The following is a 14,312-nucleotide window of genomic DNA, read 5'->3' on the forward strand; positions in this document are numbered from 1 at the left end:
TTGACAATACTATTTTTCTTATTTCTCTTTTTACATATTCATGTGCAAATAAAGCAATGGTTAAAAATGCTAAACATTTTACGCACAATAATTTATCCATAGGGAAAATGATAATTTAAAGCGATTATATCTCTGAAAAACTTACCTACTCTTGAAAATATTTTTGCTGTAGATACAATAGCAGTTTCAACAATATTTACTCGTAAAATTAAATAAGTAAAAAGTTCGACCGCCATCTATGAGGCACGATGAAGGATTAATGTTTGTAATATTATATTAATATCTTTTAATCTTTATCATTTGTAAAACTTTTATTTTTTAAAACTTTGTATGGTTTCAACCTTTATTCGTGCCTTTAAAAAAGTTTCTTCTTGTTTTTGAGTGGTCTTTTTCACTCCTATGCAGTTCGGAAAAATCGTCACCTTTGGGTAGATGTTTTGTCGCATTTTCAAACGCCTACAAACGCCTACCGGAGTGTTTGTTACCTTGAGTTTCGAGTGATATGAACTCGGATCATAAAGATACGTATTTTTATCTAATCCTTTTTACTATTCCAAAAACGATACGATTACGTTATCTTTGATGACATTCGATATATTTACATGAGCAAAACCATAACAATGTTTTGCTTTGTTGATATTCTATTGAAATAAACTTCAAACTTAACTTATTTAGTTTATTTGGCATTTAGTCATAGTAGTTGCAAAAACGAAAAATGCAATAGTTCGAAAACTTAAGAGTGTGTAAGTTCTATCTATTGGCTCGTCGTGTCTCTCTTTTTTTATTCGATGGAATACTAGTTTCAAAAGTGCATTTACATTAATTAGCATTCAGTTTCATCAATTAAAAAAGTACTTGCATAAAACCAAAATATCCAACAATAAATTCTCCACTCCCTCCCCTCACCTCCTTACCATATCCTATTCCATGTTTTCTTTGTTTGTCGTTATATTCAATTTCATAAATAAGCAAAATTGTAATAAATTTACCATTCATGTTAGAACTCCTTATATTTTTTTTTCTTCTTTCGTTTTCACTCATTTGCACGAGCACTATCTGCTAACTTGTTTCGAGTTGCTATATAGGATAAAAATCTTGGGGAGTGCACTGGTTTTTTATTAGTTGGAAGATATTGCTTCACAGCAATAAGCGCGAAAATTTATTGTATACAAGAATTTTCAATAAATAAAATGAAAATTGACATAATTTTTCTAATGTGTGTTTTGTTTTTTCAGCTTTGAAAGTGAAGCTGATGCTCAGGAGGCCTTTGAACCAGCTTGTCGCTCAGGGCATCATGCCTCGTAAGTACCTTTTTTTTGTTTATTTGAATCGACATTATAAAGCATCTTTCTTAAGAATGAGAATTTCGAAACAACATACAACGTTTTTCACAATTCTTAAGAATTGTGAAAAACGTTGTACGTTGTTTTACTCAACGCACCATTAGGACCAATACATAATACACGCAATAAAGGCTCGATTTGACTTTTTGTTTATACTAAGCCACATATTAAATGGCGACCGCGGAAGGAGGAATACGATAAGGTCAGAGAGACTTATATCTTAGGTCAAAACAAATTATATATATATATATATATATATATATATATATATATATATATATATATATATATATATATATATATATATATATATATATATATATATATATTATATATATATATATATATATATATATAAACATATACATTCTTTAAACAAATCGAGCGTGAACAAACATGTGAACTCTCCGGTGGAATGAATTCTGTGTTTACGAATATCCCCTTAAAAGATCGATTTCGTCGATGTGAAATTTGTAGGGTTGATTTGTTGAGTGACACGCAGATAGGCAGATAGGCAGACAGGCGATATCCCTCGTGCACTCGTGTAATGAATGAACTGTTGGCGCACCCCTGAATGTTGCGATGCTCGTAAATCCTGCAGATTAACATCTCGCCCGACCTTCCGCCGGCGCGCCGGCCGTGAATGTGCGCGTACTCGCATCTCCCCGTGAGCTTTCCGTGGTGGGTAATAAAAAATTGTCTTTCAGTTCAATAATATAACGTCCGGGGATTTTCAAATGTGCTCTAATTTATTTCAACACTTACGAATGTTTTCGCGTTTATTTCTGGAAGCGACGGAAAACTTTATGTTGCCACTAAGGCTCGTCACACACTGGACATTCGCTTACTTTTTCAAACTTTATATTAAATTTTATAAGCTTATATTAAGTTTATATTTTATGAAAAAATTCATATATATTATTATTTTATTATTGATTTATTTCATAGATACATTTTCTAATTTTTTTTCATGTCAATAATTTTTTTTATAAATTAAAATGGAGTTCTACAAAATAATCGCCAAGTCTATTAATTACAAAAAGTATTTACCTATTTTTGTAGACATAGAAAAATATGATATTATGCATTTATACTAATCTTAAAACTAATGAATGATTTGATTGTCAATGTCATACTCTTTTATCTATAGTATTAGTCATGCTATAGTATTGCTAGTATAATATCTACAGTCGATTGAAGGTTACTAAAATATGCGTAGCTAGATCCATTTTACATAACTTGATTCATATATTTGATCGCAATAGGTGCATAGGGCACCGTAACGGATGGACGCAGTGTTAACGCGATTGTATGGAATGCTGAGTCCTGCGCTTCGGATTCGTGGATATAGCAGTGGAATATATTTAAGGGATGCTGATGTGGTGAGCGGAAGAGCTCCGGATGAAGGGCATTACCACAAGACGCGATATACCGTCATCTCGCATGAAACGCGCAGGCATCCGCCTCTCACCGTTAAATTCGTTTTATGCTTGCGTTTATTATTTTACTCCTGCTGTTCATTGCTGGTGCAAAGGTTGAATTATTAAATATAATTCTATTTGTTTTTATAATAAATGCATATGCTTTTTAGAAAAATAAACGTAACGACGACAATATTAGCTTGAAAATCAATCATATGGTAAGAGCGACAGACTAAGAAAGAGGTTTTAAGAAGTTACAATTTCTAAATCAGAAATACTTCATCGTGCATATTAGAAAGCGGAACAAGAAAGACGATAGAAATATCCCGGGGAAAGACGACCATATCACTACAACGGTAGAAGGGAAATGGAAGGGAATGTCGGAAGAGGAAGATAAGAAGCTATGTGGGGCATTTAAAAGGGAAGGCAAACAACATGTCTATACGCTATTTATGTTTAAAGTTCTGGACAGAGTGCTCCACAAACGAGAGAATTTACAAAAAATAATATTTTAACACTTTGTTGCCACATTCGTGTGAATGCTGTCCTCTTAAATATAAGACTAGCGTACTCGGGAATTATTAGTTTAATAATGAAAGAAAAAAACTAGATTAGCTGACATATTTTCGTATATTGTGCAATGTGCAGTCGAGTTAAACAAAAAAATTATTCGCTAAAAATGTTTTCAAAATAGTAAATGTACGCTTCACTAAATTTGCGAATTAACAACTATTTTAAGTATGCTAACAACAACAACAAAAAAATCGAATTAACCGATTCTTTTGTCGTTTTACCTGCGTAACATTAGTCGTAATTTAAGAGACTTTTTGTTTTAGCTCCAGTTTACGAAAATGTTGCATATTGTGTTTATTTCGCCAAGTGTTGGTAACGCGAAATGGATGCTGCTCGCTTGAAAAATGTCCCTGTTTATTCAGAGTGGCCATAGAGCCGAGCGCCCGATTTCGTAACATTTCCGGCCAAGAAGCGCCCCGACGCGCCTCTACGCACGTAACATCCACGTTTCCCACAATACATTTAATTCTCCCTTTTGACGGTTGGGCAACACAGGATTTATTACTTGGAGCGTAAAATTTTACTACCGAGTCGTTTATCCGAGTCTCATTCTTCATTTTGTCGCATACGTCTCAGCTCTACCGAATAATTTCCCAGACTATTATTTAATCTGATTTCTTAAAGGGAAAAATAATATTGTTTTCTCGCAAATGTCAAATGTCAATATGTCAAACGATTTACGAATCTGACAAAGCGGGTTTCATTTTGACTTCTTAATTATTCGTCTGTCATGTCACAAACGGAGTCATTGTTTGGTTTATGTCAATTTTAATGGCAATATTTTAAAAACATTTTAAAAATATTTTTTAAACATAATTTTTGACAGTTCGTCGAAGCGTTAAATCCAGTATTTGTGCACAAAGTGTCATATTTTATGTGTTTTATTATCTTCCTAGATTTAAATGTCGATTTTCAGACGACTTTTGCGCGAATAAGGTTAGAGCGAAGAGTAAATATGAGTTGAAAATATGAAAACATCTTTAATATGAATCGAGTAATCAGAAGTCGCGCTTCCATTTCCCGACCGGCTCGGAGTAGGTAGACGATTGCCGTATTGCGCAATCCTCTCGGCGTCTCGGCGCTGGAGCTTTTGTCGCCGGGACGCCTTGCGCGTACTTGACGCTCGCGAGAAAGGTAGGGTGACCACGCTGTATTGTTGGCAGATTTAAAAAATATATATTTAATTTGTTTAAAAAAAAAAATAAAATAAAACTGTTCCGGATAAGAAAGGATTCCAAATGAATGCACGATAATAAATATCGAAAATAGTGGTTTTTTAATTGCGCATAGTTGCTAATTTTTTTATTTTGTTTGAAAAAATCGCAAATTATGAAACAGAATTTCAAAAAATAGTACTAAGTTTATTTATTTCTTAAACACGAAAATCAGCCCAAAACACGATTTTTTTCTAAAATATAAATATTTACATATTTCGGATTTTTTTATATTTTATTGTAACGAGTTTTTAATTCTAATTTAAGCTGTTCAAAATATATATCATAAAAATCGATCATTTAGTTTTCAAGGCCAATTCAATCCTTCGCCGTAGCTAAGATAATTGTGTTTTAGCCTCGAATATCTTATTGTGAATGAATACATTAAGTCTCGAACAAAATGATGTTTTATTTATTTAAACTTCATGTACAGAAAATAAATAAGTACATTGGCAGGCTTATTGCTAAAAAGCAATATCTTCCAACCAACCGAAAATGTTGATTGTGTGGTCACTCTACAGTGGTGTGGGCGTCTTGGTGGAATGTTGTTTACTGCCCGGACTCACTACTTTCCGACCCCCCTCCCCGCCCCCGCCCCGGCCTCCCCTCGCACTCTTCCAGTGTATTGCAAATCCCTCAAAATCAGAAGTCTGGACAAATTATATAAAATCATAATTCTAATGTAGATGTATTTGGAATATCCGCCATCTCTAAAAGAGATCCATATATATGTAAATATAAACATACATTTAATATATTATTATTATTATTTTTTTTTCATTAAAAATATGTATTTAAATTTAAAATTATTTAAATATATTTGACACTTAGATATTTTTTTAAGCTAAATTTTTTTGTTGTGTCATGTTTTCTTTAAAAATGTCCGCGTGTGTGTGTTTACTTGTTTAACCTCATGATAGCAATCAGTCTGTAATTGTGTCAATCTTTTCCCCGACAATTTTCCACTAAATGCTTTTGTGTTCATTTTTCTGTCATCGTCGTTGGCATTTGGCATCTGCCAGTAGCTCGTCGCCAATAATATGACGACTGCCAAATATCACCCGTTACATGTCTGTCAATTATTCTGTTGCGGGCGCCACTCTAGGAACTTGCAAATGTTACGCACCGTTTGAAAGTTAATTATTTTTTGTTTGAAATAAATTAATATTGCATAATAACTCTGTTGTTACTCGCAAGAGTACCAGAACATAGAGACATGATATGTTGTTACTCGCAAGAGTACCAGAACATAGAGACATGATATGTTGTTACTCGCAAGAGTACCAGAACATAGAGACATGATATGTTAGTTTTAACATTACGTTTCTTCAATTTATATATCGTTAGATTTAATTTTGGCAAAGGTGACCATTTACATTCTTAGTATATTCTATTCTTGAAAAGCCTTTCGATTACCGCTAAGTCCTGCAAGTCAAGAGGTATGTGGGTCTTGTTAGTTTTTAGAGAGGAGAAATATGCGGTTTGGCGAGGCAGTTGCCATACCAACCGGCATCTCCATTGGTAGATTTGCTTTGCATTAGTTTAAGGAACATGCAGATAAATTGTCTCCATTACAGCTAAGTTAATAAAAATACTGCAAATTAGGCAATACAAATTTAGAAGCAAATAGAATTGTAGCGCAACATGTCCAGTATGAATTCAGTCTATCTTTCCACTCCACACATGGATGGCGAATACTAGACATTTCCATTGGAAGGGTTTTCCTTTTTCTCGTTATACGCTGATTGTTCCATATCTTTGTAAGACCAGCTGTTGCTGACTTTGTTATTAGATTTGTGTTCCACAGCCTTCACATATGCTGTTAGTTATATTAGTTTTACTATAGGTATTGAAGATAATGTTGACTACAAATTAGCCACTAATCTGACATATAGGATGTTATATACTCAGTCAGTAAGAATGGTATCAATATTTATTTACACATTTCGGACGGAAAGGTATTTCTTCTCGTTTGGTCGATTGATGCTTAAGGACAAGAAGAGTATTTTATACCTTCTGCGCTGGCCTCATTTCAAAGGCAGAAAAGAAGGTATTATCGGATGTTTTTATATGAATAAATAATATACACGAATCTCTTTGTTAAGGTCTATATGTACATAATTATCAAATCCCGTCGCCAGCTGTCCACGAGCGTAAAAAACACCCATCTAAAATGTGTTAAGAAAATGTAGAGTGAAATGTATGAAATGGAATCTGCAATAAATATGGGGACATGTAAATAAAATGCAGGATAGAAAATAATATAAGAATCAGAAAAATCATGAAATTATTTTAGTGAATTTAAACATGCTACTCTGTGTTGATTTCATAATATTTCACATTGTAGTACTGTTACAAAATAACGACTCTATTTTTAATTGTACATAGGAATGTGCTCTTTTTGCCGGGCAACAGTTTGTGCTGGTGTGGGATTGAACAAGTTGTAATAGCATATATTTCTAAATCTTGAATGTAGCTTCTTGCATTTTCACATTCAGGAATCTTAATGTAGGAGGGGAGGATTCAAAATTATTTTATATTTCATTAGTCAAAACATCGTTGTAAAAATGATAGTAAATTAAACGATTACGTAAGTGTCATAATTCTACACTACATTAGTAAAACATAAAAAAGTAGCATGTACTAATTGGATACCAGATAATGTCTATTAAAATTTAACTACCTAGTAAATTTATAAAAAAAATATTTGTTATTTGAAATAAATTGAATTATGAGATAGTGACAACTTTTTTAGACCCTTTTATGTTACAATAAAAATCTGAGTGGAATAAACAAAACAACTGTTTAATTTTTACGTTATTTGTGATCCTCAATCAACAGATATTTCGTTTTCTTTCCAGCTTTGAAGACTCCTCCGGCCTTCCACGAACAGAGGAAGCAACTGGAAAGAGCCAAGACTGGAGACTTGCTGAAGGCCAAGATCCAGAAAAGGCCGGATAGACAAGAGTTGGAAAGGCGGCACATATTAGAACAACAGGTATTTTTATTTTCTGTAATGTGCAAAATAATCCTCTCCTTTTGATTTGGTTCTCCAGATATTATTGAAGTATTTCTTTTATTTGTGTTACAGGAAGGCCATGTAGACCCCAGTTTAGCTGAGAAGCAGCGGATGCTGAAGAAAGCCCGGCTCGCCGATCAGCTCAATGACCAGTTGTCGCATAGACCCGGTCCTTTAGAATTAATACAGAAAAATATCCTTCACACTGACGAGCCAATCGAAAGGGCTGTCAAAGAAGGGCTGGTTCCCTTCAAGGCCACGTGCGAAGGAGCTCTCAGGAGACCGGAACATCCCAGTAGCTACCAAACCGTAGACGAAGATAGTCCCGTGGAAGAAGGCTCGCCGCCTCTTCAGTTGGCTCTCAGTCCGCCCGCCGCCTTGGTGGTGACCTCTGCTCCGGTTCAGTTCCAGGCCATTCGTCCCCCTCCCACTATATCTCTAGCGGATCTCTGCCAAAGCAATCTCCTCCCTCTGGCTCCTAGTCCTGTCAGTATTACGTCTTCCACATCCACACTTTCTCCTCTGAGCTCCGCCGCATCGCCTCCGGCCCCGATCACTCCCAGGCCCGTTCCTTCTCCTTTGCACATTTCTCACACTCAAATCCAGAGATCCGATGCTCCCGGTAAAGACAAGAATCGCAAGAAGTCCAAGTCCAAAGCGGCGCCAAAAGCGAGAACGATAAAATTCCACGAATACAAGGGGCCACCCAATGCGCATAAGACATCGTCTTCGCAGGGAGTCAGTTCGGCACAGTCCGAGACATCGTACGAACTGTTATTGAGACAACAGCAGTTGTTTTTGCAATGGCAGTTAGAGTGGCAACACAAATACCCGCAGCTCATTCTACCCGCTCCGCAGAAACACACTCCGCACATGATTCCATCACCAGCTCCGAGTATGGCTCCCGACTCTCCAGAATCTTCGACATCTTCTGTTCACCCGCATCAGGTTAGTTACGGATATATTTTTTTGAACTTATAGGTACCTACGAGGCTACAGTAAATGTCACATAATTTTCTCCTTGAATTTCCAGATCCCGACGCCTCCTCCGCCTCCACCGACGGGAAGTCGTTTGGAAGACATGAAGGTTTCGGATCTTAAAGCGGAATTGAAGCGAAGGAACCTTCCAGTTTCCGGGGCTAAACCTAATTTAATAGATCGACTCAGGCCGTTCCTTTCTGACTTTGCCGGATCTCAGTCATCGGAAGAGTCTCAAGACAAACTGAGCTCCAGTGTGGAAAGTTTAAACCACATCATGCAGTCACCGGTCACTTCGCCCGAGAGTCAGACTGAAGCAATGGATGTGGAATCGCAACCTCCGACGCCGCAACCCCAACAGCCACAGCAGACGGGGGAGGACATCGTGCGAGAACAGCAAAGGAAAATAGAGGAATTGCAGAGAGAACTGCACAAGTCGCAACTCCAGCTGCAACAGATTTGCGCTCAGGGACCTAGCGCGAGACAAGAACCCACTCCCCAAGACGCACGACACAACAGGAAGCTCGCCTTGCACCATCTGCAAGCCAAGATCCAGTCCAACCAGCTGGCCCTGCACATACAACAGTTACAAGCCTTGCAAGCCTTACAGGGACAAGGAAACGCAGCCGCCGAGAAAAGGCAACAGGAGCACAGAGAGTTCCAGCGGAGACACAGTCCCGGCCCCTCCCTCCCGCCCCCCGCCCCGCCGCAGGCCTCCAACCCGCCGCCCCCGCCCGAGCCTCCGCGCTACGTGCTCTCTCCCAAGCCGGGCTCGGACCATCTCCTCCAGCTGATCACCACCCAGGCCGGCGGGGAAGGCTTGAAGATGCAGTTCACCATCAAGGAAGGCATCAACGGCCTCAACGGGTTCGGCGGATTGAACGGAATCAACGGAAAGAAGAACGTCGGCCTGGTCTTGAACGGCGTCAAAGTAGTTCCTATTACTATACTCCAACCCAACCCCCCTCCGCAATACGAGGAGGCCACCAGGAACAAGCCCCCGCCCCCTCCGCCTCCGCCACCCCCGCCCTCGCAGTCCCCCGCTCCGACCATCAAGAGCCAGACCGTGGACGACGTGCTCGAAATCCTCATAAAGAATGGAGAGCTCCCCGCTTCGGCCGCTCAGATTCCACAGCAGAACAACCGAGACTCCCTCAACCAGAACGCGGACTTTTTGAGTGGCAGAGGCGGTTTGCGCTCGGACAGTCTAGCGCATAATGAAAATCAAAATGAACTTATGAATCGAGAAGATCGTCGCGACAGTTTGCAGGAGTTGATGAATCAAAATCAAATAGCTCCGGGAATGCTCGATCATTCGAATATGCATAATGACTTCGCAAATCAGAATACCGAACTCCTTAATCGTGCAAACCTTCAAAGCGATCTCTTGAACGATAACGACATGCATAAAAACTTCTTGAATCAAAACAACATTCTGCTCAATCAGCACGGCCAAACCATTTCTCACGAACATATCGACGAGGACAGCGTTCTGGACGAGCTCATTAATGCCAACAGCGTCGATTCGGCTCATCGAACTGCATTCGACGATTCCGTCATGGACAATCATTGCGATTTCGAGAACATGCCGTCTCTCACCAACTGCCATATGGCCCAAATCAAGGAAGAAGACATGATCAGTGATGGAATCAATCGAGGGAGCGCTTTTGCTTCACTTTCTAGCGGATGTTTGGAAGACGACGATAGCAATATGTTCAAGTCTGAAATAAAATCGGAAGATTCCATGTCGCACCACATGGGGCACAACGACCTCAACAGCCACCAACACGCTCACATGGACGAAGGATTCAATCTGGAGCAGTTGCTCGGGGAAGACGCCCAGGATGGATTGGTCCTCAAGGAACTAGATCCGGAGGTCTTCGATGCCATGGATTTCGGACAGGCGGATTGCTCTATTCACAACCAAACTCCGGGCGGAAGCGAAGCTATGGACATGGACGAGTGGCTAGATAGCTTGTGGTCGCAGGGCACCCCCCAGTGCGACCCCCTTCTAGGGGGACCCCCCAGGTCTTCTGCCAGGTCAGCCCCCACCCCTCGCCCCCCGCCCCACCTCTCCTGGGACAAGTTAGACTTTGCGACCACTTGACCGATGGCATTCCTCGATTTCGCAGTCTCCGATTGCTGCTGAAAGTCAGTGATTGCACTTTGCACGATGGAAGTGAGAAAATTGTGATTGGAATAGTTAAGAATTGAAAATGGTGCTGAGTTCTTTACGCGTTCCGGACTGGCCGGACCTTAGTGCTACTGGCCGGACCCGAGTGCCGGACAAGTAGGGACATTGGACAGAAGGTGGAGGGTGTCGGCTTATTTATTTGAATTGTTTACAATGAAATTGTATCTTAATTGAATAACTCTCCCTCTGTGTGTGTACTTAACTGTATTGCCATTAGGATAAAGAATTAATAAAGAAATGCTTCCAATGTCACATTAGGTTAAGGAAATTGATGACCACTAATCACGTAATGTTAGGCAAACTGAATCCCGTATCGCCCGCCTCGACGCTCGGTACAAGTTTCTTGCTAAGTGATATGTACACTTCGATGTTCCTCGTGAACTTTAGACCCTAAGTTTTTGCCACCAGTTTTCCATTCAGAATTTTATGAGTGTGTGTGATATATTAATATAATTTTAGGAAAAGTGTAACTAAATTCTTACTACTTAAATATAGGAATATTATTTATTAAATATTGTAACAGTTTAGTAGTTGGATGACGACTCGTGACATGTTTCGAGGTGACTCGTAACAGTTCATTAGATGGATCGAGACAACTAGTGACGTGTTTCGAGACGGCTTGCGACAGTTTAGTAGTTGGATCGAGACAACGATACGTGTTTCGAGAAGACTTGTAAGAGTTTAGAAGTCGGATTGAGACGGATCTAAACATGTTTGGAGACGACTCGTGACAGTTGAATGGTTGGATCGAGACGACTCGTGACATGTTTCGCCTCGGATCTTTGTATAATTATTAAAAGAAACATGATTATTTAACTGGACGATTTTTGTTGCTGCATTCCTCCCAATTGACCAAGAGATATAGGAAGATTATTTAAAATAATAATTATACCAACGCGTGAGTGGAGTGTGAGCGGACTCGCTAGTGAGACGCGCGGAAGGGGCGGCTCCATTCATTCATCGAGACATTCCAATGTTAATAGAGAAACAAATTATTATTGCGGCGGCGCCATCCCTCTCCGCCACCCGACCACTTTCTTCTTCATCTTCTTCACTTGGCGCGCCCACCCAGACACGACGGTTCACTTCACTTCGCTTCACTCGTGCTCCTAGTAGTAAGGTTCAACCTCGTATCCACCCTTTCTCCACAAATACCTCATAAACTTCCTAACTGGGATTCTAAATATTTTTATAATTATTGCTTATTTCTTTTTTTTCAGACTTCAGTTAGCCAAACTTATTTAAATCGGTAATTTTATAAAAATTTTGTTCAATTTTATTTTTCGCATTTAAAATAGACAGTGATTTTTAAAGGTATTTGTGCAACAAAATACTCATTTAGTATTCAATTTTACACTTGATTTTTAATAGCATATAATCTATCATGAAGTCACTTTGAGTTTACTGTTACAATTAGTTGCATTTATGTATATATTGAAAACATTACTTCTTATGGTCAAAATTCCATTATCACCGATAGATTCCCTTTATATTAATTATTGCCTTAACCCATAAATTGAATAAAAAACACATTTTGCCATAATTTTTAAATGACCTATTTATATATCGGTATTATAATATAAAATAATTTCTTTATCTATTATGATTTATTCCATGTTTATCTTTATTTTGCTTTGATCAAGAGGGATTGGACCAATGATTTTATTTCTCCGAAGCTATGATTCCTGTATTATGATTTATTTTCACGCTCGAGAAATTTTTGTTTTCAATTGCGATATAACAGCAAAACACTAAAGTAAATAACTTTTTCTTTTCATTATTGAAAACAATGTTTTATTTTTTAACGTCTCACTATGATTTTATATTTTAAGAAATATTCACCATTTTTGGATGGCGTCAACTTACTTGACCAGCTAAAGGGACCAGCTGGAATAAAGAAAGTTTCCAAATGTCGTAGAAAGCTTCATCGTTGTCAGATGACGTCATCGAGTATTTCACGCCTCATTGTGAATTGTTTATCTCTGCCTAAATTCTGGTTTTGCATTGATGAATAGTAAAATTATTATTAAATTTCTAAGATTTTGCCCGTACACATGCCGATAGTTTTAGTGAGTTATTACGCTGTTTGCGTTACACGCATTGTCGGAACTCGGTGAGAACTTCCCGGGCCGTGTTGCGTGGCTGGTGATCAGTCCGGACGACGGCCACTGTAATGCGGTCGGAAGCGTCGGCAACAAGTGCTAATGACACGCAGCATATTTACTCGTAAGAAACGTTATCAGTAAAATAATTATGTTGTATATATATCTCGCTAATCACAAATTGAAAATTTTTCAGTTTTTTCTTTTTTGTGTCTTTTTACACAGTCCTTTTTTTCTATTTCTCATTTGCAGCCCTTCAAAATGTTTTATATATTTGAATATGGCAATAAAATTGCAACTACTCTTAAGATGTGTATTTAAACATTTATCTATGGTGCACTGTTAAATAATACTGAACTTTTTTGTATTTTGACAGAAAAATTGTAATATCAACTGTATTATCATAATATAATCTTAGTTAATTCATAATCATTAGACAATCTAATAAATTTTTCAAATATCAATATTTCTTTACTAAGCTGTACTGTGTAAACTATGTGCTGAAACTAATATAATTTCAGATTATCGTGCCAAATTCATTCAAAATATTTATATTTTTTTCATCTTAACTAATACAAATAATTGTTTGCGCAATTTGCCCAATCCTCAGAAGTTTTAACCATTTTGTATAATGGTCCCGCATCCGGTAATTTAATACTACCGTATTTAACACAACACATTGCAATGTATGAATAAAATGTTAGAAAACAACAATGTAAATGTTGTCTTTGTAAGTTGTCTGTTGTTTGTTGGGTTTTCTGCAAGCCAATTCCAAAGAAAACTGCTGAATTTCAATACTCTGACGAGAAGTTAAGAAATAATTTAGTTATTTTAGAAGATGCTAGCGAAAACACTAGAAATGAAAAGAACTGAGTAAGAGGTGTTTGTGCCGCAAATATCCAATATTCGAGGCTTCTTGCTATTTATATAGATCGTTATTTAATAGTGAACGGTGTATACCTTTTTGTTCTCTTTAAATCGTTTAAGCGTTTTATAATTATTATCATTATGTTTAACAACTTGTACATAATTACTTCCCCTGCCTTTTAATTTTAAGAATATGTTGGACAGATTATAATTTCATTTAAAATATACATTGTGTATGTTGTTGAAATTTGTCTTTTATTTAATTACCACTTCCGCCCATTTTAATATTGTTTATCACTCCGTACTCCGCTGTAAAGCTAAACTGGTGATAGTTGTTACACCATTACACCACAGAGGCAGGCTACTAGCTTAGCTGCCGCGCTGGAGGTCCCGGGTTCGATTCCCAGGTATGGGTGAAAATAAATATTAGTGATTTTACACTTTGATATTTATTTAAAATTACCCTGGACTGGCCCCTGAAATGCAGGATTGATCGCCTTGCTTTCGTGTAAGCAACAACCGAGATAACACTATGTCAATACGATGCAGTGCCCCATGAACCATTGGCTCCGGGTAAGGGCTAGTATAATTGTTTTGAAAT

General features: G+C 37.9%; 1 protein-coding gene across 5 annotated transcripts in view; it reads left to right on the forward strand.

Moving 5' to 3' along the window:
- Window positions 1-13,958, forward strand: part of Mrtf (Myocardin-related transcription factor) — a 103,653-nt gene extending 89,695 nt beyond the window's left edge. For all 5 annotated transcript variants that reach the window (XM_088266613.1, XM_088266614.1, XM_088266612.1 and 2 more), the window contains 4 exons: window positions 1,236-1,301; window positions 7,413-7,549; window positions 7,643-8,518; window positions 8,604-13,958. In XM_088266613.1, the coding sequence (XP_088122739.1) occupies window positions 1,236-1,301; window positions 7,413-7,549; window positions 7,643-8,518; window positions 8,604-10,655 (3,131 nt within the window). In that variant the 3' untranslated portion in view covers window positions 10,656-13,958. The remainder of the gene's footprint in view (window positions 1-1,235; window positions 1,302-7,412; window positions 7,550-7,642; window positions 8,519-8,603) is intronic.
- Window positions 13,959-14,312: the final 354 nt, after the last annotated feature.

The sequence above is a fragment of the Brachycentrus maculatus genome, unplaced genomic scaffold (genome assembly GCF_059751285.1).
Source record: "Brachycentrus maculatus isolate JH-2025_06_01 unplaced genomic scaffold, ASM5975128v1 h1tg000272l, whole genome shotgun sequence".
In the NCBI taxonomy this organism is placed as follows: Eukaryota; Metazoa; Arthropoda; class Insecta; order Trichoptera; family Brachycentridae; genus Brachycentrus; species Brachycentrus maculatus.